The sequence below is a fragment of the Thermobia domestica genome, chromosome 12 (genome assembly GCF_964235325.1).
Source record: "Thermobia domestica chromosome 12, izTheDome1.hap1.1, whole genome shotgun sequence".
NCBI lineage: Eukaryota > Metazoa > Arthropoda > Insecta > Zygentoma > Lepismatidae > Thermobia > Thermobia domestica.
In genome coordinates, this window is record NC_137465.1 from 203,535,227 (window position 1) to 203,559,884 (window position 24,658).

The window sequence follows — 24,658 nt, forward strand, 5'->3', positions numbered from 1 at the left end:
CTCCTGACTTTTACTATCTTAAATATATAATAATTTATGATTGTGCTGAAGATAGTGAAGAGCGAGACTAAATACGTTATTTTAAACACTTTTGACTTAAGCTGTTTTATCTCAAATGTGATAAAATTGAGAACGAAATTTCAACTGTTCATTTCATTCTAACACTTTATTTCATGTCATTTTCTGCTCCATCTATGCGTCGAGATCTTCAGAAAAAAGAAATTCTACGTAGCTTAATAATTGCAGAAATTACTCACACCAATGGTCCACACTTTAATAAATTTCTAATTTCGGTTCTTACACTAATTTGAGGGCACGGAACCCAATGGAACTATTTATAAATATGTGTGTCCATTGGACCTCAGGAGAAATGACATTATAGTTAGGATATTAATAAATATAAACATAAATATCCCATCTTTGAGATCATTTTTCTCGACACAGGTTTAACGGGATTTCCATTGGATTCCGCGAACTCAAGTTAGTATAAACATATTATTAATACCAAAAATAATATTAATAAATACTTTTCAGATCTCTTCTTATAATATAAAGATTTCAGAGGATTAAAACTCCATACCAAAAAATTCTACATTAGACAAAAGGTTTTGGCAAAGCTAAGATCTAATTTCCCAATCAAAGCGTATGTAGATAATAATTTGTGTTATAGTCTCGTCAATCCATTACTACCTTCATCAGAGCTAGAAGTAGCCATTCTTAATGACGCTTAAATTCCCAAAAGATCACTTTCTTTAATTGCGCTTGGGTTCCAAAGAGCTCGCTATTCTTAATAAACCTTGCACTCTCTCGGAGTCTGGCTCTGACTCATTATCCACGGGTACGGCTCGTGCACATTTATTAAGATCGAGCACATAGTTCGCAAGTTTGGATACCTCTACATGGTCCACTTTCTCACAGATGTTGATAATGTGTTAGATGAAGGCAACGATGAATTCCGAAACTGTAACGCAAATTACAATGCTTTGAAAAAATTCTATTCTACACTCTTAGTTGTGAATCAATCCAAAGCCAGTTTGAATTCCATTCCATTCAACATTTTAGAAGTTTGAAGTTGCCTACAGTCCAACGTTATCAAATGATTTTCTTATGACCTACTTAAGAAAAATGGAAGACAAAACGAACATGTCTGTTTCGAAGATTAGTTTCCATTAATATTATATTATATATATATATATGACTTCGTTAATTAGTTGCTTGATGTGAGTTTAGCGTCCCTTGCAGATCTGAGGCTATATGACACTTGGATCTACAACTTCAAGTGGAATCCGAATCACATAGGCTCCTAATGAGAATCGAACCCATGGTCTCTCGCACTAAGGGCACGTACGCTAATAATAGAGCCACGAGGGAACTAAAGACTCCTTGTTATAAAACAATATGTCTCTCATGGCGGCAGATGTATTACTTGTTAGCCTATAAGAAAGTACGGTGAAAAAATGGACAAGTTCGAAGTCATCCTTGATCCGTATGTGACATACGTTGGCACTGGCTCACTCCATTCCCTATCGTATTGCACATTCTATTACGAAGGCCAATTCACTTAGTCTTTAGAATCATTTATCAGGGAAAGGAACTAGTTCCAAAGTAGTCGTGACATTCAGCCAGGCTCCTCATTTTTATTTCATAGCTTCATTCCTTATTTGAATCTTACCACTTATGATTACACCCTATAAATTAAAAGAATGATGAAGAATATGGGGATTATGATGACGAAATGAATAGGGAAATGATTACAAACCCACATGCCCTAACCGGAACCCAGACTCTTGACTTGGACACCTTGTGGTCGGCAACTTAGTGCCGCATTATGCCTCATTGTCCAGAATCCTGTCTAGTTTCTCCTCCGGCTTCATCTTCACTAGCTCCTCACTCTTCAGCCATAGCTTCTTCCTGAAGGCAGCATCTTCAACAAGACGACTCACTTTCGCCGGCTGGTCAATAAATAAATTAATAATTAGACAACAATCAATTACTCATGAGTACTGTTGATAAGTGTATTCTAAGTTAGGTAAAAGAAAATGATTTAGTTTTTAGGAACATGCTTTATTGTTAAGATCAGGGAATCATTATTTTGTGAAAACTGATTGGAAAATTCAAGATCTTTATTATAATATAAAAGAAAATTGTCTCCATCTGTGACTAACGCTAATTCCTAATAGTCAATATTCGCCGTTTTGCTACGTAGGCAGGCAGCACATGTAGTAAAGTGGCGTGTATTAACTATTAGGAATTAGTGTTAGTCACATACTGACGCATTTTCCTTTTATAATAAGCATTATATTTGCAGTACCTACGTTATTGAGGCATTGATTTTAACCCTTGAAACGGCAAGATAAGCCAATGTTTGATCCATTTACGTACATTTCTCGTAACAAATCACTTTGGTTTTCCAGAATATAACAACGACTTTTCATGCAAAATGCACGCACCATAGTGTGCTAGAATATATAGAATAGAGTAAACCAGAGTAGCGTAGGTTGATTAGTATGGTTATGTTGGTAAAGTAGAGCAGGTTAGGTTAGTAGAGTAGAGTCAAACCTTGTTAGGGTAGGGTAGGGGAGATTAAGTTAGTAGGGTTGTGATAGATTAATAGAGGAGGAGTGATAGATTAGTAGGGTTGGATTAGATTAATGTTTCTACGCTGCATTTAAAAGTAACTCAAAGTGAGTTTCACACTGATACGAGTTCCAATAGCACTTGTAATGATTTCACACTTGTAAACATAAAATACATCGGTATTACAATGTGCAGAAATACTCCACCACTGGAAATTAATACCTAATACTGCGCTTCTTCATATGTACTCATTTTAACCATAAAATTACAATTTTTATGACGAACCATTGTAAACCTTTGCTGTAATGTTCATAAAGGTTCTGCTTTACAATTTGTTTTTGTGAAGAAACTAAACCAATCAACTGCGTGCTTACTGTGTGCGTGCTAATATTTGGTTGTAACTCTAGATTAGACCCTTCCGTATGCTTCAAGTGGCGGGCGGAAACCTTTAAAAACATAGTTTATGCACTGCACTGACATAATTTTGCACAAACATACACAAAGAACTACTGCTTATACAAATGATAAAATGATAAAAATGCGTACGCTCCAATAAACTTCAAATCCCTCTTTTTACACTAATTTGAAAACGCGGAATGCAATGGAACAATTTCCGAACATGTATCCGTTGGTGATGTCCCCCAGAAAAATGACCTCCACGTTAGATATTTATATTTGTTTACATCCCAATTTGGAGCGAATTTTTCTTCAGACCCCGTCGGTGAGTATGTTTTAGAATAGTTCTTTTGGATTTAGTGTTCCCAAATTTGTATAAAAAGTGGAATTAGAAATTCATCTAAGCTTAGGCAACAGTACGATTAGCAGAGCAGTAGTTCTCTGCTTGATGCACTAAAAAAAAATGGTTTGTTATGACTACTATTAAATTCCTGCGAATGAAATGTCCGCTTGGCGTCTGGTGGGAAACCCACCTCAGCAACACAACAAAACGCTAGACTAGGTTACCTGTCGAACTGTGCATATGTTTAGCAAATAGGCCGGAGTACCCAGATATTCAGGACATAGTGCGTTGTAGAACAGAGTTGTATGGAAGTGTACAAAGGAAAACACACAACTATGAATAATTTTCCGTTACGAATTAAACTGGGATATTCCCGAAAAAAGCCGCGAAAACATCAGTGCATTTGAACCAGGACTAGCGAGTGAACGAACCACTCTCCGTTTGTTTATTAAATTCAGTTCCAGTGATACAGCATTGCAAAATCGTCCTCGCATGCACCAACGAACAACATGCTCGAATAAGCTCTTCAAAAGCGCCGTGGAAAAGTGTTCGAGTCACTGTTGACGAGTTAGGCACACACTATACCACTATCGTTCGGCTGCTTCGTGGAATCGGCAGGTGAAAAAATTGGTCAAGTGCCACATAATTTGACATTGGGCAACAAGAATCACCATCTGGATTGTACAGTTCTCAGTGTGTGGAATAATTGGGAAAGTTTCCTGCGTCGGATTTTCACTTCAGATGATAAACAGATCTCCTATGAGAATCATAAATGAACAGGACAATTGAATCGTGACGGCAGTTTCTTATACCACCTCTCCATCTACTAAAGATGTTGTTACTGGTATGGTGGTCTATGGTGGCAGTAATAATCATGCCTTTGTCAGGGGAGATGAAGTCATCAATGTAGATCGCTACGTTGTTGAAATCTATGAAATAAACAAACTTGTCCCCAATATCCAGCAAAGACCAACATACATGATGCTGTCATGTTGAACAATGCTTGCCACGTGTCCTGCAGAAAGTAGTGGAGGTTTTCCATGAGTTGCGGTATCAAACCCTCCCTCACCCATCGTATTACCTGGATATCTCTCCCATCGACTATTATCAATTCGGCAACTCTGTCACTTCTTCGCTGGGAAAACCAAATCCAATGTTCGGGCGGTACAAGGTACGGTTGCAGAATTCTTCGCGTCACAGATCTCAGACGTTTTTCTCCACGGAACCCCATCGTGAGCTGAGCGATGACAGATGGCAATTGTTTTGATTCTTCATTTCTTCATTTCTTCATTTCTTTGTCCTTTGGAAATTACGCGTCTGGGACGGACATTTCACTCGTACCAATCCACTGCATCTTTTGGTAAAACAGAGTCTGTAATTTAGGATCTTTTAGTCCCAGTTAAAAACATTGATATCAAAATATTTAATTCTTTTTTGTGAATTTAAAAAAGGAGGAGATAATACTGTTACTTTTTCCTCCGTTACTTACTCTACAGTCTACGAAGTACTTTCCAGTCACTGATTGAACCTCTTCATCCACAGACAAGTAAATGTGGGTAGCAGCTGCCTCTTTTGGACTCTGTAAAATAATTACAAACTTAAAAATGTCTTTCCTTATTCAGTACAACAACTGCAATGAGCCAAAAAATATTAATTTTCACACAAAGACTGTTTTAATTATCTTAATATTAGTCATATTCATTTTGGTGGATTATAATGACAGTTGTAACAAATTAAAGCTTCTTACCTTAAAAAAGTTGGTTGCAATGGGTTTTGCCAGAATAAGCTCCCAGCTGTGCTTTGTGTTCAGGAGCTGTGTGTTGACTGCGCCCGGATGCAAAGCGTTCACTGTTACACCTGCACAAAGAATAAACTTCCATTAGGATCTTAACATCACTCAGTTCTTTTTACAATACATTAGTTAAACGTTCAGCAAAAACATTTTATTTTGATATGTCCATCCCATGTATTCCTCACATGTAGAGAAGCAAAAAAAAGTATATATCAATATAAGCCGGAAAAGGTTGGTTCCCGTGTTGTGAGGAGATGTAAAACAATTACATGCAGATTTTTGTAAAAGCGTTGTGGAACTTTACAAATACGGATTTGTGACCCTAAATATAATTCTTATATTGACATTTCATGGCTCTAGAAGAAGCTTCGCAGAAACATATAAGCTATAAGTATTAAAATGTTTGGTTTTCGAAGGAAAATGTTAACATGGGTGTATTCTTTTATCTCAGGGATTCTTACTTTCATCAGAACATATAACCTGATACGTCTTTATAGTTTCCATTCTCTTGAGAAGAGAACACAATAGAGGTGCTAATTGGATGTTATTATTGCCACAAAACCAACAGCTAGTGGATTTATATTCTATATACAGTTTGGAAGACAATAAGTATGGAAGTTTGTCGTTTGTATCTATAAAATTCCCAGAGATGTTGGACATCGTACTATAATATTTCACGTCATGTGGAGATGTTGCATATTATGGATGGGAATCAACACGAGAAGATTATGAAAAAAAATGCGAATTAATGTTTTTCGTTCGATTGTGTGCTGAGTATTGTATGAATATTCTTGTATTTGTACCATGTGCAACGTGTACAGGTCTTCTCACATGACGAATATTTGAGGCCACTAATATTCCGCAAGTTATTGTTGGAGCAACGTGGAAGTCCGGATTCACCGGTACTATTGCATGTGTGTACATCTACCAAAGGTCTTATGTACTCCTTCCAGAATTTAAGAGGGGTGCGTTAACGTGCACATGTTCTATAAAAGAGAACAGACCTTTAAACTCAACCATATAAGGTAATGAGGTCTCATCACAGAGAATAAACTAGATAAAAAATAACCTTCGAAATTTAAATGTTTTAGTAATTTTTTAGCCATGAAAGGAAGTGAGATGACAACCCAAATTTTAGAGCTACCATGTTAAATTTTAAATTTCAAAAAATTAAGAGATGTGGTCCTATGTACTCCTCCCAATATATATTAGGGAGGAGTTTTATTAGGGATATTAAAATGAAAACTAATCATAGTAAAAGTAACGTTGAAACGAATAATGTAAAACATCCAGAAATTTTACAAAATATTGTATCCTGTTAAACAAAATAAAAGTTTGAACAACATTGATTTTTCCTTGGTATTTCTAATGTTAAATAAGACAATTTGTAACTTTCTCATAATATCAATTGCTCTGTAAATACTAAACGATATTTTTTCCCGATTGTTTATTCATTGCAGAGGCATGTATTATATTCTACTTTTTTTTTTTTTTTTTTTTTTTTTTTGCAATTTGCTACATTCACATCTTTTAAACAAACTAGAGCACTTACAGAACGCCTTACTTAGTTCTCAAGCAAGCAATCTTCACTGCATTGTTGGTTGTCTAACATTGAAGGATGTGGGGGAAATTGGAAGTGTGAATGCTATTTTGTTCGCGGTAATACGAAACTTTTCGTCATTTGTTCACAGAAAGAAATTAATGAATCATTTCTTAGGTTTTCTGTTTAATTCATTCAACGCTTACCTTTATTTTTTAACTTCTCGGCAAGATCTATGCTGAACATGAGAAGAAAAAGCTTGGAGTAAGAGTAGGAAGAGGATTTGGTGTAAATCTTCAGCCTTCTCAGATCATTCCAATAAGGAACTCTGTGCAGACAGGAACTCACTATCACTACGCGGCTGGGCGCAGTTTTCACCAGTAACTCTGAAAGACGAAAATTACACATTTTTTAATATTTAAAAATTAGCTCTCAAAAGCCACGTAGCATTAAATTTGAACCCTTCCTTCGTAGTTGTTGGAAGACTTTTTGTTTGAATTTATCTTCCCAGGAAATTAAATGACTTTGTCAGGAGAAGGTCCCTTATTCCCACAGTTGGCATATTATACTGTACTGGTAATAGATAAGGCTTTTGCGTATTTCCAGTAACGTACGCAAAGGGGCTTTCGGGTTTCAACTCCCTCCTTCAACAAAATATGTAAAAATAAACACAATATTAAGATATGAGTTTTGGTCCTTGAACGCTCCACCCCAGTTGATGAAATTTATATGCACGCTACTGTCTGTTTCAGTGACTACTTTAAGATAAACTAACTAATAATTATCTCATTTTGTAATGCGCATCTGCAGGAACGTAATAACAGGTTGAATGGACTGTCAAATATATGGAGTCCACCCACGTCTCGGTACAATGTCCATTTGTTTTTCAATAAAGCGTTCTTACCATTAAAGAGGTTAAATATATAAATTAAGATCTATACTTCCATCAATACATGTCTTAAACTTAAGTTATTGCGGGGTTAGTCAAAAAGTTAGTTGCACTCCGTAAATATTTTGGGTCAAAGGCTATTTTGATGAAACTGTGTGGCAACACTGCAAACGTATAGCTGTATCGTATGACGTAGCGGCTTTGACGAGGCAAGTGGAGGTGTTCCAATAACAGTGGTAAACATGTCTCAACTGTTGCAAGTGGCGTCCAAATTGGAAATGCGTGCAGTGATTTTTTTTTGGGGGGGGAAGGTGTAACTGCACTAAAATTTATCGGTAGTTGAATGAAGTGTATGGTGGAAATGCAATGTCACATGAAGCTATAGCAAAGTAGTGCAACATGTTTGAGAACGGGCGTACAGATATTGACAATGCTGAGCGCGGGGGAAGACCATCACCCTCCTTACAGCCCAGACCTTTCACTGTGTGACTTCCATGTGTTTGGACCCATGAAAGACGAACTTCCAAAGCGATGATACCATTCGGATGACGAGGTAAAAGCTGCAGCCCAAAAATGGTTACCGGGCATTGAATGGGATTTCTTTGCAGATGGCATAGAATTACTTGTACCACGCAGCTTCGACAAACGTTTAAGTAACGGAGGTAATTACTTTGAAAAGTAGATTGTGAATGGAACTTTACGACACAAATAAAGTTATTGTAAAATTTCTATCCTGTTTTATCTCTTAAGCAGTACAACTAACTTTTTGACTCACCCTCGTATATAATGAAGTTGTAACATTTTCGCTAAAGGTGTTAAGTATTTGGTAGCATTTAGTATCGATTTGTATTGACAATAATCAGTGGGCTTGCTTTTAATGGAAAATTACTTGTTTTCATCCTGTTTTGCAGTCTGTGCTATGTTGTTTATTTCCCAATGTAATAATAATAATAATAATAATAATAATAATAATAATAATAATAATAATAATAATAATAATAATAATAATAATAATAATAATAATAATAATAATAAATGGAAACATCATAGGAACACCATGGGCTAATAAGATTGAAAGGATTAGAATGTCCCTTTTACGAAGTTCTACTTCGAAGAAATACTTGACAATTTGTCAAAGTGAAAGCAAAGAGAAAGAAATATTAAAATATAAAAAAATTTATTATAGAATACTAAAACATACTTATAAAAACATTAGACATGATTCAAAGAAATTTTTACACTTTCTTTGCTTTAAGAAATATCAGATGTCTGCACTATGATTAAGGATTTCTTACCGGTACTCCAATTTTTTGTGTTAATTTCAATATATTAGCCTTGAGGATAGGAGTGTAATACACCAGCAAATTTTGTTGTATAAAATTGTAAACTATAAGATAGATATTTCAGAATGTTTGGAAAATATCTCATTTAATGCTGTTGGAATAAGAAACAGGAATAGAAATTTATTTAAATATGATATTTCTAGAACTGAAAAATTCAAGAACTCTCCTTTAGTACGTTTGTGCAAATTATATAATGACCTATCAGCTAAAAATCCAGTTTTGGATTTAGGAGTTCCCTTGACAACATTTATAAAAATCACAAAATCTATAATTGAAAATTCAAATGGCTAAGTATGAATATTATATACGTAAGTATCTTTATAAAATTTTAATTTTAGCATTATTTGACACTCGTCATTGTTAATATATATTGTTATCTTAAAAATTATTAGTTGAGTTGATTTTGAGTTTAACGTCCATTTCAGCAGCGAGGCTATATGAGATGGGACCTACTGATTAACGTTGAATACGAACCACATGAGCTCCCGTCGGGAATCGAACCCGAGTCTCCCTTAAATATATCAGTTCTCCTACATGAGTATAAGATTATTAGATTACTGGATGGTAGATTTTTGTATATATGTAGAGATTTATTTAGATTACTTCTTTTCATTGGCTGGTTTTATCTTCACACTCTTTGTTTTACTTATTTTACTTTTTACTATGCATGGAATTAATATTATATGTTATTTAACATGTGCATTATTTTATTATATTCCTTATTGGTATGTTATATTTCCACTGGCGTCTCTAGCATGTAAAATTAAGGGGGGCATCAAAGAAAGAGACATCAAATGATACTACCTAGCCCAACCTGTTTATTATCTTCGATTCCATTTCTTACCTTTCTGTGTACCTTCACGCAGGCACGTAGCCAAGGGGGGGTCCGGGGGGTCCGGACCCCCCCCCCTTCGAGACCAGAAATGAAAAAATTAAGGATACAAAATGAAATGAGAAAAAGAAGGATCAGCGTTAAAAATGAACTACAGGAAGCTTTTGGTTACTCTTTCTTATGAGGAGATTTGTATACCTATTACTTACAATACATGGTGGCGAGGTGAACGAGATATCCTGGAAGAGTCAGGGAATTTGAAATTTCTAGAAAATGTACGGAATTCTCAGAATTTTTGCTACTAGTCAAGGAAATTTCAAGCTTTCGAAAACATAGTGCCGTTCTGTAATAGTGTAGACATTTTTTATCATACATATGTGGGAAGAAAGTTCTGTTAACATTTGATTCAACAGAGAAAGGAACGCAGATATTGTAAAATATTTTACAAGACATTATTGAGTATGTACTTTTTATAATAGTGAATATGTACTTTTTATAATCGTTGAGGTCATAAGGAAAGGAAATTTATTATATTTGAATAAACAGAGGAAGGACGTAAATATTGAATAATCTTTTTCAATACGTTTTTTTATTATTATTTTACTCGAGATTTCTTCATAGTTTGTTATTAAAATACCAACATATCCTCATTTTATTGTCCTAACAAATCAATAGTAGTTTAGATCAGTGCTATTCAACCGGGAGTACGCGGAGATGTTTCTGAGGGTACTTCCTCAGATATCCTAAAATAAGCATTTATCCAATATTTGTTGAATTATCGTAGTTGGAGAATTTTTTTAAGGTTTCCTGTGCATTAATGTCAATAAAAATTAAGCACAGAAATTGCTTGAATCCAGAATCAGCTCTTAGTCTCGCACTCTCGAAGATTCGACCAAAAATCAACAAGTTGGCATCCCGGAAACAAGCTCAGTCATCTCCTAAACACTTTAGTTCCAAAGTTACTTTTTAGTTTTTTAAGTTTTAACATCGTCCTCAGTATGCGAATTATCAGGGAGGATGAGGGGAAAATCGCCCTCAGTAGAACTGGGTGTCTCCCATATGTTTTGAAATTCCCCATGTTAATTTTTTTTTTGGATGTGCACTTTATCCCCTTTTAAATAGTCTTTTGATTGGCAAACTGATTGTTCTTTTGTTGGGTCTCTGTTTGCTCCCTTTTTAATCAACAGAACATGTGTATTAAGGTTAATAAGTCAATTTTGATATACAGAAGTAATTTCTTTTAAACAGCTTCAGGGATACACAATTGGATGGCGAAATGAGTCTAGAGGTACGCGAGAAAAAAGGTTGAATAGCGCTGGTTTAGATTGGTCAAGCTCCTGGACCTTCAGAATTTCATGTCACGCTCCCTTCCCCCCTGTTACGAAATCCTGGCTAAACGAACCAATATATGTTCCAGTAAAATAGTTTAGAATGATCGAGCCCCTGGTGTGATGACCATAGTATTTCATGTCACGGACCCTCCCCCCTTCACGAAACCCTGGCTACGTGTCTGCTTCACGGACCCCCTCAGGATATCAAGAACTCTGTATAACAGTTTCACAGGCTGGGTATTACTGTATATTCCAAATAAATATAAATATTATTATTTATTATAATATTGTTATTCTGTCGTTAGTAAATAAACTAAATTAGAATAAAATATTGAACATTTTGTACTTCAAAATATTGCCGGGGACGCATCTCCCTCGTCCCCCCTCCAGAGACGCCCGTGTAATATTTCTAAATTATGTAAGTAGTATTTGTAACCCTTCTTTAATTAGAGTTATTTACTCTGTTGAAGGCATAAATAAAGGAATTAAACTAGAAATAAATTCTATATATTTTGCATACCAGCTAGTGTTTGAGTTGCGTGTTTCCAATATATGGAATATAAAATAGGCCTAACTATTGTTATGAAATATTTAAGGATGTCAATTGCGAGTTGTAGAAACCAGGCAGGTGTCTGCACGCCTCAAGTTACATCTCTGGGTATTTACCATCACACTTGCACCAATAACATGTTTTATTTGTAATGAAGATTTATCTTTTGATTTTTGTTTATCCTTGAGAATGAAACATGAAAGCAACAAAACAAAGAAACACTAAAATAACTCTAAATTAATTGCAATAGGCCTATTGTTAATTTCCAAGATGGCGTCAAATGGCTGTTGGTGGTATTTTACGTCTTAATCTTAAGTGTGGCTCTCTGATGCTTAAGAGCTAATGAGAGTACGGTAGGTATCAGAGTCCGCCAGAAAAATGTATACACTCTTTTTATCCTCTATCAGGATACTATTCTCTTTCCAGCCTAAGAAAAAAGTAGATGTAAACAAACCCACCTGACTACCAGTTTGTCGGTGACCAGTGATTGGTTGTTGGTCTCAGTGCACTAGTATCTTACCGCAATATAATCCCTACTAAAATAATAATTTCAAATAAAAATATCTGAATTTATCCTATATTTTGTGATAATAAGCGCAATATATATAATATTTAACAACAGATGTAACTTTATTTCAACCACACCCGTATCTGGACGTATAGTATTCACTGCGCATGCGTATGCGTTCACGCGCCTTCCCCACTCATTTAAAATTATTGTAGAATGCAGAGTTTCACGGCTACGATGTGTGACAATAATCCATTTTCGTCTCGTGTTATAAAACACTAAAGAAGACAACAGGAATAGAGACAATCTCGTTTATATAAGGATTTAAGAAAATATACTGTATATCTCCAACATAGCAGTAGTCAGTGTCAGTTCGTTAATTATTCACTAACAAACTGTAGCCTTATAGTCGAAATTATGCGACGACAGTAAGCAAGCAGACGATCTTGCTGTTCACGTCTCTCGCTGCCAAAGCACGTGTGAGCAGCGAAGTAATTCATTTTGCTTTGTTTACGTCTACTTTGTTCTAAGGCTGGAAAGACTTTAGCATTGACACTTGTTCTGAAATTTAAGATGTTGTAGTATGGTTTTTCGCCCAACAGATGTCAACTTTGTTTTTAGTTAAAATTATGTTGTAGTACGGTTATTCACTCAACAGATGTCGGCACTGTCAGCACGGTTAGTGAGATAAGAAAACGGTAGGAATACGCTTAATGTTTGAACAGCTTATGCACATTTTGAAAAAATCTTTGAGTTTTACGTCCCACGCTTATGCCGGTGAGGCTAAAGGAGACGGTGATTATGAGAAATGAATGAAATGGTGGAATGAAGAAAGTGGGAGGAAACGAGAGAACCCCGAGAAAACCCACGCACACGGTGTTTGGCACATTTTGAAGTGTTTTATCAGGTTTGGAAATGCCATAGAAGTGCAGCGTCACTGGAGAGGGGAGTTTGATACTAAACCACCAACCCGTCTAAACAATCAAACGCATTGTTGACAAATTTGAGGCGCATGGAACGACGATCGGTCACTGCAGCTACAGCAGTCAATGTATCAATGGAGACTGATGCATATGCATCTGTAATCTTCTGGCAAAGATTCTCCTGTGTTCCAAGCAACGGGCAACATTTTGAACATCTAATGTAAACATATGCCTACTTGGAGGTTTGTAACAAATGTTTGAACAATAATTAAATGTAGTTAAGAAATATGATATTAACGAAAGGAACTGCACATTTGCTACAAAATCTAAAAATTTACTAATAGGAAGCAGAACTCTCTCATATATATAGTAGCGTACTCAAAGGGTTTTAACTCTCTCCTTGAACAAGACATTATAAAGAAAAACATTTACACATTGTGTGTGGGTTTTCTTTTCTTCCCACTTTCTTGATTCCACTATTTCAGCCATTATCACCTTCTACCTTAACCTCAGTACATAATCGTGGGACGTTAAACAACAAATTTCATTCCTTTCGAAAGGAGTTATCATATTAAAATCTGTGTGTATACACAAATCCTAAAAAGATATGAATTTACAAGTTTGAAATCTGCGCTTCCTCGCTTCCCGTTGATGAAATTTGCATATGCTATTAGATATATATATACGCACAGAAACATTCGTATGAAGAAAGGAAATTGAAAGTGATTAGTTTTTACCTGCCAACAAATGCGTCAGCAAAAAGTGTCCCAAATAGTTGGTAGCCATCAACTTCATCAACCCATCCTTGGTCTTCCCTGATATCATTGGAACCCCTGCATTGTTAATGAGAACGTCCAATCGGTCCTCTGTTTCCAGGAACTCTTTAGCAAAGCTTCGGACACTCTCCATGCTGCTTACGTCCAGGTACTTCACGAAGACCTTCTGATTTCCTGTGATTTTTATAATCTCATCTGGAAAAAGAAAAGCAAATAATAATTGTTAATGGTTTTGTGTAGACACTTATTGTCTCATTTGCTTTTAGGTAGATACACATTGTCTCAAATGGTTTTGGGTAGATACACATTGTCTCACATACTTTTGGCTAGATACACAATGTCTCACATATTTTTGGGTAAATACGTATTATCTCAGATACTTTTGGAGGAAAACAACAAGGAGTCGCGTGTCAAATTTTGAAAGTTAGTTATATGATAATCGTGCGACAACTACTTCATCTGCAATAACTGAAGTGCCTGGCTCGCAGAAGCGGCGGAACCGACCGGGCTGCTCAAGCTATCATCATCATCATAGGTATTGTGCCTTTATTGACAGATCACTTGCCGCAGCTTAAAAGCTTCCATGCTCCACGGTCCTCCGCTATCTTCTTCGTCTTCGCGTATGATCTTTCTGTTTTTATATCATCCATTAATTGTAGTCTCTCTTTCCCGCTACCATACCCTCTAGGACGTCCCTCATGATACAATCTCTTCTTAGGCAATATCCCAACCAGTTTATCTTTCTCTTCCTAATAATATATAAAAGTGTTCTTTTCTCACCCACCATTTCTAACACTCTCTCATTCGTTTTCCGCTCGACCCAACGAATTCTTTCCATTCTTCTCCACACCCACATTTCGAAGGCTTCCAGTCGATTTTCATCACCTTTACGTAATGTCCACGTTTCCGCCCCATACAGTACAACACTTCACACGAAGCATTTTATGAGTCTTTTTCTCAACTCTTTATTCAAGGTCCCACAAAACATACTTTTCTCCCTCCTAAAGGCTTCTTTCGCCATTCCTATCCTTGCTTTTATTTCACGTCCGCACTTCATGTTATTACTAAGAATACTACCCAGATATCGAAAACTATTCACTTGTTCTATTTTCTCCCCTCCTACTTTTATATTTGACACAGACCCCTTCGTTCCAATCACCATGGCTTTTGTCTTCCTAACATTTATTTTCATCCCATATTCTTCAAAGTCCTTTCTCATTTTTTCTAACATTTTATTGATTTCTTTTCAGATTCTGCAAGAAGCGCCATATCGTCTGCAAATCTTATGTATCTAATCATTCTACCTCCTACCGAAATGCCATCATCATCATGTAAACTCTTTTTCTATCTCTTCTAGATAGGCATTAAATAGTGTTGGCGAGAGGCAGCATCCTTGTCGAACTCCCGAACTCCCAGTGATGCATACCCAATGCACAAGAGATAAGGGGTAATAGCAAGGGCAGTTGATAGATTAGTATCCCGGCATTCAGCTGGTGGGACTGAGGGCGGATATTGACACATTTTCTGTTCAGCTTATCTTTCCTGTTTTCATTCTATTTTATTTAACTTCTTCTGCATTGGCCGCAAAGGCGAGCAAAGAGACTAACCCATCAATATCTGATTGACGGGCCATACTTCTTCAGAAGTGTAGGGCCCATTATATCTGATTCCGAACGCCTGCGAGACGAATGCTTCCACATGTTCTTTTCTATTCCTATTACCTACTCCTACACCAAATTTGGTGCTGTTATCTTTGAGTGACATCTCATCCTTTCCTCGAAAGTTAATTGTGACAGGCCTCCTGATAGTAAGGTGGTTCTTCCATTCTTGCAGAGGGAAGAATGGTGTGGGTAAAGATACTACAGTTTTGGGAACAAACCGCGTATTAATAATACCAAGTAGTTTTAATTTTGTTAATGTCATATTAAAATAATTTGTGGCAATATCCGTTTTAAATCAAAAAATTATGTATAATAATTTTATTTTATCAATCAATATTTATTTATTTTGCAAAAATCGCGTTTTATAAAAATAATTAGGTGAAGGTAAATAATGGTTACAAGTTAAGTTTAATGCAAACTAAAAAAAGTTATTATTTAATGGTCAGCAAAATTATATAAATAAAATGTTTCATTAAAAGTCTGCCAATGCAAAAAACAATACATACAATGCGTCAATTCCTACATAGGCTAAATTCTGTAAATTATAAAAAAAAAATTGTAAGCTTTTATAAACATTTCACACATTCACAAATATAAAAAAATTGCTTAAAATCAAAAAATCGGAGTATGTCAAAAGTTGCAGTTTTTAAGTCTTAACACAAAAAAAAAAATTTATTCTTCCAAGTAAAAGAAGGTCACACGTGCCATCCAGCAAACAACAAAAAAAAAAAAATTCTAAAAAAACCAAATTAAACAAAACCAAAAAAACAAAAGGTCTTCAGGGCAAACAAAATCAATCTCGGCAAACAAAATCAGTCTCGGCAAACAAAATCAGTCTTAGCAAACAAAATTATTAGTCTTCAAAAAGTCTTTGAGCAATCAGTCAAAGTAATCAATTAAAGCAACAAAAAGCAAAACAGTCAACTAACAATCAACCAACAGTCAACTTAAAATTCAATATTCTATCTACGAAAATCGTCAATTCATCTTTAGCATTTAAAAGTAAACTAAACTCAATGCTCATCTACAACAACCATTCATAAAAAGTATCAACTTGGCAATACTGGATGCAACACCTAAATCATCAGCGAGCGTCATCTAAAAAAATAAAATATGTGTTACTCCTATTCAGGGCTCAAATGCTCAGTACTCAATAGGCAATACTCAACTAACAAAGTTTCCAATTATCCATAATCACCTCACAACACTTACATTCACAACTTTTATCTAAAAAAATATAATTATTATTAAATAATTAAAATAAATGTTACAAGAAGGTCACACGTGCCATCCAGCAAACAACAAAAAAAATTCTAAAAAAAACAAATTAAACAAAAACAAAAACAAAAAATCTTCAGGGCAAACAAAATCAATCTCGGCAAACAAAATCAGTCTCGGCAAACAAAATCAATCTTAGCAAACAAAATTATTAGTCTTCAAAAAGTCTTTAAACAATCAGTCAAAGTAATCAATTAAAGCAACAAAAAGCAAAACAGTCAACTAACAATCAACCAACAGTCAACTTAAAATTCAATATTCTATCTACAAAAATCATCAATTCATCTTTACCATTTAAAAATAAACTAAACTCAATGCTCATCTACAACAACCATTCATAAAAAGTGTCAACTTGGCAATACTAAATGCAACACCTAAATCATCAGCAAGCGTCATCTAAAAAAATAAAATATATGTTACTCCTATTCAGGGCTCAAATGCTCAGTACTCAATAAGCAATACTCAACTAACAAAGTTTCCAATTATCCATAATCACCTCACAACACTTACATTCACAACTTTTATCTTAAAAAAATATAATTATTATTAAATAATTAAAATAAATATTTTATTATCAAAATTAATCCCCAATTAATATATATAAATTTAATTCATTCCCACTTATTCTAAATAATAAATAAAAAACGCTCAATATCACTCAATTAACATCCCCAAATTAAGCACAAAATAACTAAATTGTCAAATTGTACTGTATGTAGAAAATAGTATTGCTGAATTATGATGTTAAAGTAATTGAATAGCCTTTGTAATCATATCTCTGGATAATGAATAGTTATGTTTGAAACACAATTGTGTTTGTAGAATATTGTTTAGTAGTGGACTACGAATTGTATAACTGCCCTTTATAAAAATTACATCAGCTTTTTCGAAGTTCATCGTTACAAAGTTCATTCAGTGAATGAACCTACAAATAAATCAATCCAGAACTTCTTATTTTGTTACAAAAATAATCTTTACATGAGTAGAGGAACTTTTATGCAATATTTTTTCACTTATTAAATAGAATATTTCAGAAATATTTCCTTTTCCAGGAATTTAAGCACACAGAAGCACCTTGTAAATTTTTCATTACCAAGAAAATACCCGATATATATTTATGTGTGTATAGGTGCACAAATGCTTCCTTTTGGAGTTATATCAGGCTGCCGAAAACATGAATAAATAAAGTTTAAAGATCCATAGCTTTGAAAACTATGTAATGTTACAGAAAAATGAAGGAAAACAATTTTTACAACAACGTACACTGCAAAAAATAAAGAAACTACTTTTAGACACAGTAAGACACTATACACATTACGAACACTCTCTGAACACTACCAGATGACACAAATTCATCCCTTGTAGACACTGTGTTGTCCAAGTATGTCCCAGATGTATGTACAAAATGTGCAAAATGTATGTGATCACTTTGTTTTCGATCTGTTTGCCGAGAAGTATTTTAAATATGTCATACTAGATATTGTTTTTGGAGAATTAACTCTTTTGGGCACATGAAGCACACATTATAAACACTATTTTGTCATATTTTCCTCTCAACATCTATACTAAAGGTGTTTTAATTGTGTTTTATTTTTTACAGTGTACCGCTGAAAACGGGTCAATTTCATCGACACTATAATGAGTCACTTATCTCTACCAGTAGCATTATTAGTGGCAACATCGCACTGCCCGACGTCACGTTTAACTTATTTCCGTTTTCCCATTTTCTTCAAGATAAATAATTCCCACGTGTTCGAGGGTAGGATATGCCGTACATTCAGAGTAGTGATAGAGAGAAACAGGCAGTGCCAAAGAAAGGAAAGGATAAAACGGAAGAAAGATATAGATGAGGGTTACCAGTGTTTAATTGTCCACGAAGGGTGTACGTACAAAGCAATTGATAACGGCGTCAATGTTCTTTTCTCCTTGTCGCTACAGTGTTTGTCAATGCACTCGCTGCTCTGTTCGTGTGATTTACTGAACTTTCACGTCACAGAGCATCCAGTTACAACTGACTCTAGTAGATGATTAGGTTTGGACGTTAGAACTATTTATTCCTTACCTTGAGCATCCTTAGCTTCATCCATGTAGAGACAACCCAAGATCACTTTGGCTCCTCTGTTGGCTAAGTCAATGGCCGTCGCCTTCCCCAGACCTAAATCAACGGAAATCATAACAATTAGTATGTTATTAAAATAACCTAACTACAAATAGCCTCTTATTATCAGTACAATTCTCTCCATTCACATTTGGGTTTCAACTCAATATGATTTCAATTTTTATTTCTTATCTTTACAACATGACCTAAGAGAGCTCAGTAATGCAAAACCTGATACATCAATGTCTTAATGTATCAATGTTTTAAAAGAATTAAAGACGTCTACATTATACACGTTTTATATTACGTCTACCATTTGGTTCTCACTATGGAAAAAAAAATCAGCAATTTCTGCCAGTAAAGATTTAAAAAGTATAAAAGTAAGTTAAAAGTATCTGAAATAAAGGAATTCGCCAATTTCGGGAGAGACCAATGCGATCATCAGAGGGTATGAAGGCCTCTACACCTACAGAAGGTCACGAGGTCAACACAATGCTCTTCACTCTCCCCCCTCGGGATCTCTCAGCATTTTACTAAGCACATTTCGACAAGAATAGGACATAAGGACACTAAATCCTAGGCATCGAAATGGTACCTAGAAGGAACACGATGGGGAGTATATGGGGTATACAGCGTATACCCACCGAAATATATTTATAGTTCAGCGTATATTGATCCTAAATCAGGAATTTAGCGAAGAGTATAATGGTGGAAACACGCAAAATTTTTGATAATGGTCAATCGTGCACCGACTGAAAGCTCTAGAATTAGCAACCGGGTACGTGAACTTCATTCTAACACATATAAGCAATTATTTGTAAATAAATGCTCATCGCATCAAGTTCATAATAATATTTTTAGAAATCAGTGAAAGTGCATAGAAGTTCGCCGTGATTTTAACATTCAAAATTTTGGAGATGTTAAAATATCAAATAATAGTTTCGACAAAATGGATATTTTCGAATGTTTAGAATCAATATTAACAGGCTAAGACCTTATCCACGAAGAAATTAAATGTCGACTCAAAGCAGGAAGTTCGTACTGTTATTCAGTCCAAAATACTTTGTCTTTCCGAATTCTGCGGAAGAATTTGAAGTTTAAAATAAAATATGTAAAACGATAATTAGTCTAATATATAAAATATATATTAGACGATAAAATATATAAAACGATAAATTATGTGCAGTTACGAAACATGAATGCTTAGTTTGACAGAAGAACGCAGATTGAAAGTACGGTATTTGAAAATAAAATCTTGGGGCGAATATTCGGATGCAAGAGTGACGGGAACGGAGAATCGTATGAACTTCATAACGAGAAAATGGATAATTTATACAGTTTACTTATCATTGTGAGTAGCATTAACTCTAGGAGGTTCAGGTCATATAGCCAGAATGGGAGAAAGTAGAAGCGCTTTGAAAATTTTAAGTGGAAAAAATACTATTAGGAAGACCTAGTCTAGATGGGCGGACACTATTAAGATAGACTTCGCAGAAATAGGAATACAAATTAGAAACTGGATCCATTTGGCTCAGGACACGAGCCAATGGAGAGCTTTTTGTGAATGCGGCATTGAACCCGCAGATTCCATAGGACGTACACTTAGTGACAATCATCATAGAAACTATACTCAATTCAATTGACATCAAGAGGGATCATATTCACTTTTATTTAATAGGACACCCACTGTATCACCAACACGTTCCTGATAGAAAATAAAAAACGGATTGACTTGAGTCTAATAATAACCTGAAACAAAGCTATAAATAAAAAGTAGTCTTAAGTAAATATTCATGTCAATCCTAGTTGCCTGTTGCTCCAAAAAAAATTCTCCATTCGTGCAAATCCTAATAAATGTGAAAGTCATGTTTAGACTTGATATAGCTGTGAAAGGATAAGAATCCCTCCAAGATTTATTTAGGAATTAGAGAGTCCTGGTTTTAAAATGTTGTTGTTGTGAGTAGGATTGGATTGGCAATCCACATTTCAAAGCAGACTGGACTCATCATACTTTAAAGATAGTCATATACGTTGTAGCGGCCGACCTGAGGCGCCTTCGGGCCGACCTAATTTTTTGCTTTTCTTACTGTTATTAAATTCATAATTACTATTTAAAAACCTTTTAATTGCTTTATTGCCATGTAATTATTGCAGGTATTAGTCAATGTTAAATTTCTCTCTTTATATTTTGTTCTTTCTGTGGAATAACTAAGCCAGACGAATACTTAAAGTTAGCTGTTTTCTCGTAAGAGGAAACTCATATCTTTTTCTCCCCTCTTTGCATCTTGAGAAACAGATCTGAATTGGTAACCTATAACCTTCGATTCGCTGCACGTGCAAGGGAATATCTAACCCTTGTGTCTTATCTGAGAGTCTGATGTTATTTTCTGAATACTCTCATTGTCCTCTGTTTAAGCCCAGATGTTCTCAAAAACATGGTAGACGTATAATTAACATTTTGGCGCCGAAGTTGACACCTCGAAAATACTAAATATGTCTATTTTGACACCGTATAAAATAAGTGTCTTGGGAACACTTGTATTTTTGGTATCATTGTGAAACGATTAAGAAACCTGTAAAATCTGGATAAAGCTTGATTTTCTTTGTAATATCAAATTAACCTTTGACTTTTAATTTGGATATTATGTACTAGATGACGCTAAAGCCTTATACTGTTTGTAATAACGCGCATGCGTGACTATTCTAGTTAACACCCTAAATAGTCGTTTAGATTATCAGTACCCAATCTAAACGTAAAGACTAATTTCATTGCACACGAGTATCCGCCCTTTTGGGAAGATACCACCCTACTATACTCCCACGTACGTAACGTGTGAATAAACTCCCTGAATACAAAATAGCTGTACAAGCTGTTCTCAGGGGGAAATCATTGTGTGTCTACGAGGCACGAGCTTCGTGCTCGTCGCCGGGGGCTCCGGCCCACTCTTCGGGCTCAGGCTTCTGTCCTTCGCCCGCCGGACTTGCGTTTCTTCTCCGACTTTGTTAGAGTCATAGAGAGAAGAACTTAGTGCATTCTCAGAGTGTGTTATTACACTGTGTTAGTGGAGAACTCCGTCATCTCCGTTCTCCTACCAAGGACCATCTCTGTTTTCATTTCGTGTGTGCAATACAGCAAGAACTTTGTTACTGTGCTGAACGTTGTTTCTAGTAAGTTTACTACTACTACATGCAGGCAGTCGTAATTCAATCTCTTCATTGAACTGCCCTTGTTTCTCTTTTATCATTGGTCATATTCTGACCCCTCTCAAGTTTCACGCATACGCCACTAGACTTGTGCGTCATCTAAAGTTACCTCTGATGTATAACAACTTATTGCTTATCAACTCTTCTGCGCTGTACAAAAGCAACTTACAATAAAACTCATACTACTTCTAACTCGGCGTCCCAGTCATTTAAAACGCCTATCTAACGTTTTCAAAGTACGACCTCACCTACTTATATTCTCACAGAAAGTACCTCCGAAGAAGCCGTTCGTCGAAGTCATTATTATCACATCTCTTTCGTTCTCTGGTTCCTACGTGAACCACTACACCAGTCACGCCTGTTGAGGACCGAACTCTTTATCTTCTGTAGTTGAGTGAACCATCACCCTTCTGTGTGTGTTCTGCGACTCCAGTACTATTCCTGCATTCGCCGTGAGAATTCCGATTGGAGAAAAGAACTTCACTCTCCGTAGGAAGTGGAAGCATCTTGTTGGTTTTACCGCTCGAACCTATACAGACATCTTCTGGGAATTCTTGGTCGCAGTGAACATCTTGTTACCACGCTAAGCTCAACTGGACTTATACAGGACTCGACGATATCTCCAGAGGCCACTTGGAACTCTTTCATCTCAGTAGGTGTTCTATTGCGAGGTCAGTGATTTAAATTGTTTTAGTGATTTTAATTGTGCATCTTGATTCCTCGCATCGACTCAGAATCACGTCTACTTCTTTGCACCCAATATCCGATTTCAGTGTTTGTGTAAAGTGATTCTACAACTAAGGTTGTTAGCGATAACTATCTCTTCCATTTTATTGTTTTATCGATTAAATTGTTATTAGGCTGAATTATTTAAGTATAGCCAAGCCTGACCTTGTCTTGTGAAGTTTTATGTATTTGAGGTCCATTAAGTGTGTTAATAATCCTGTCTCCATTGCATCAGCTTTATTTTTAAATCCATGGTTGTATAATACGTGCCTAATTATTAAGTTGTCGTCCCGCTACAAATATTTATTTCTTTGCACGAGTCCTAGTTGTCTAATATTTTGGTGTGCTAATTAATCTCGTTGTTGTGTGGGCTTCACGTTAACTAGTGACCCCCCTTGGAGCCGCCATTGCCCTAAAGTGCTGGCAATTACCTGCGGGACATTCACGGATCAAGGCTCCTTTATAATCTCGTAAACTCGTGCTTGAACTTTGGAATTAATTATTGTCATACATAGGCACTCATCCTGTTTTCTCTCTCCCTATCAAATCACCTTGCCGACAGCCTTGTTAGTCGGACATTGTTTGAACAGGACGGACCTCCTCCTTACCGTACTAATAAATTGCCGAGCCCCATAGACTGCTCAGCTCCACTACATTTTTAATGTCAGGCAACTCTCTAAGTCAGTGATATTGTTGAGACCTTTCGTGATCCTTTATTAATTATTCTGTTAGTTGGATTTCGGCTACCTTTGGTAGAGATACTGTCGCTAATAATCTCTTTTTATGTTCGTGACCTGTGGTGGGACTCCCTCACCAGTGGCCGCAAAAGTTCTGATCGCCTCCTGCCACCGGCCCCGACAACGTGTATGTAGTTATTTATAAAAACGTAAAATGGAAACTTTCAAAGCATGAATTAATGAATACAGACTTCTTAATAATAGAATGTAGCCTTTAAAAAGCGAATATTTCAACATCTAAAATATAACCACAGATATGGAATCTAGAATATTGATTATTAATTATTATAAAGACAAAAGTTTCCATATTTATTTTCCTGAGGATTTAACTATAGACCTGAACTTGAATGTCTCTGGTTCATTTCGATTCGATTGTTTGGTTTCTATTTATATCCTCTCTCAGCAGTGAGGCAATATAGGAGAAGATCTACAATGATGATTACGAATAAATTCACCCTGTATATTTGTGAGCCTTATTCTTTGTAACATTTACTTTGAAAATAAAGTGCTCCCTGTATCCAGCTTTTCATATTTAGAGTATTAGATTGACATGGATAACACTACGTCAACTCTTCATCTGCTGTATAAACCGCAACACGCTGATCACTCTGTAGAGACCAAAATATCACTATGAAAGAAATGGAACAACGTTAGGTTTTCAAGTCGTAATAATAATAATAATAATAATAATAATAATAATAATAATAATAATAATAATAATAATAATAATAATAATAATAATAATAATAATAATAATAATAATAATAAATATCTTGATCGTAGTAAAATCCTCTATTGCCTCAAGACGCTGTTTCAATATGAAAGTTGTCGGGTATCAAACATGGGATCCTATACACAAAAAGAGTGAAAATTTTATTAGGATACAAGGATTAATATTATTGTCTGACCTGTAGCTCCTCCAGTAATGAGGACTGTTTTTCCCTCCATCTTCCTGTCGTTTATGTATTTGACTCTATAGCACAGGGCTTGGAGTGTTTCCAGAAGCCATATCCACAGGCTGACTAGACAATGCACTGCCTCTTGAAACAGTAAGTCCCAGAGCACCATGATCAGTCTGTAAGAAACAAGAGCAACCGATGTATGTATAAAGAAGCTTAAAACATATGAACAGTTTATATAATTTAAACCAACAA

The 24,658-nt window shown here is 35.5% G+C and overlaps 1 protein-coding gene across 1 annotated transcript in view; it reads right to left on the reverse strand.

Moving 5' to 3' along the window:
* Positions 1-824: 824 nt before the first annotated feature.
* The window catches only part of LOC145665861 (retinol dehydrogenase 11-like), a 34,438-nt gene continuing 10,604 nt past the window's right edge, over positions 825-24,658 (reverse strand). The window contains exons 2-8 of the mRNA XM_081732975.1: positions 24,413-24,579; positions 18,802-18,894; positions 13,762-13,995; positions 6,855-7,034; positions 5,064-5,173; positions 4,806-4,895; positions 825-1,952 (exon numbers count right to left, since the gene is read on the reverse strand). Coding sequence (XP_081589101.1) covers positions 1,827-1,952; positions 4,806-4,895; positions 5,064-5,173; positions 6,855-7,034; positions 13,762-13,995; positions 18,802-18,894; positions 24,413-24,572 — 993 coding nt within the window. The 5' untranslated portion in view covers positions 24,573-24,579 and the 3' untranslated portion in view covers positions 825-1,826. The remainder of the gene's footprint in view (positions 1,953-4,805; positions 4,896-5,063; positions 5,174-6,854; positions 7,035-13,761; positions 13,996-18,801; positions 18,895-24,412; positions 24,580-24,658) is intronic.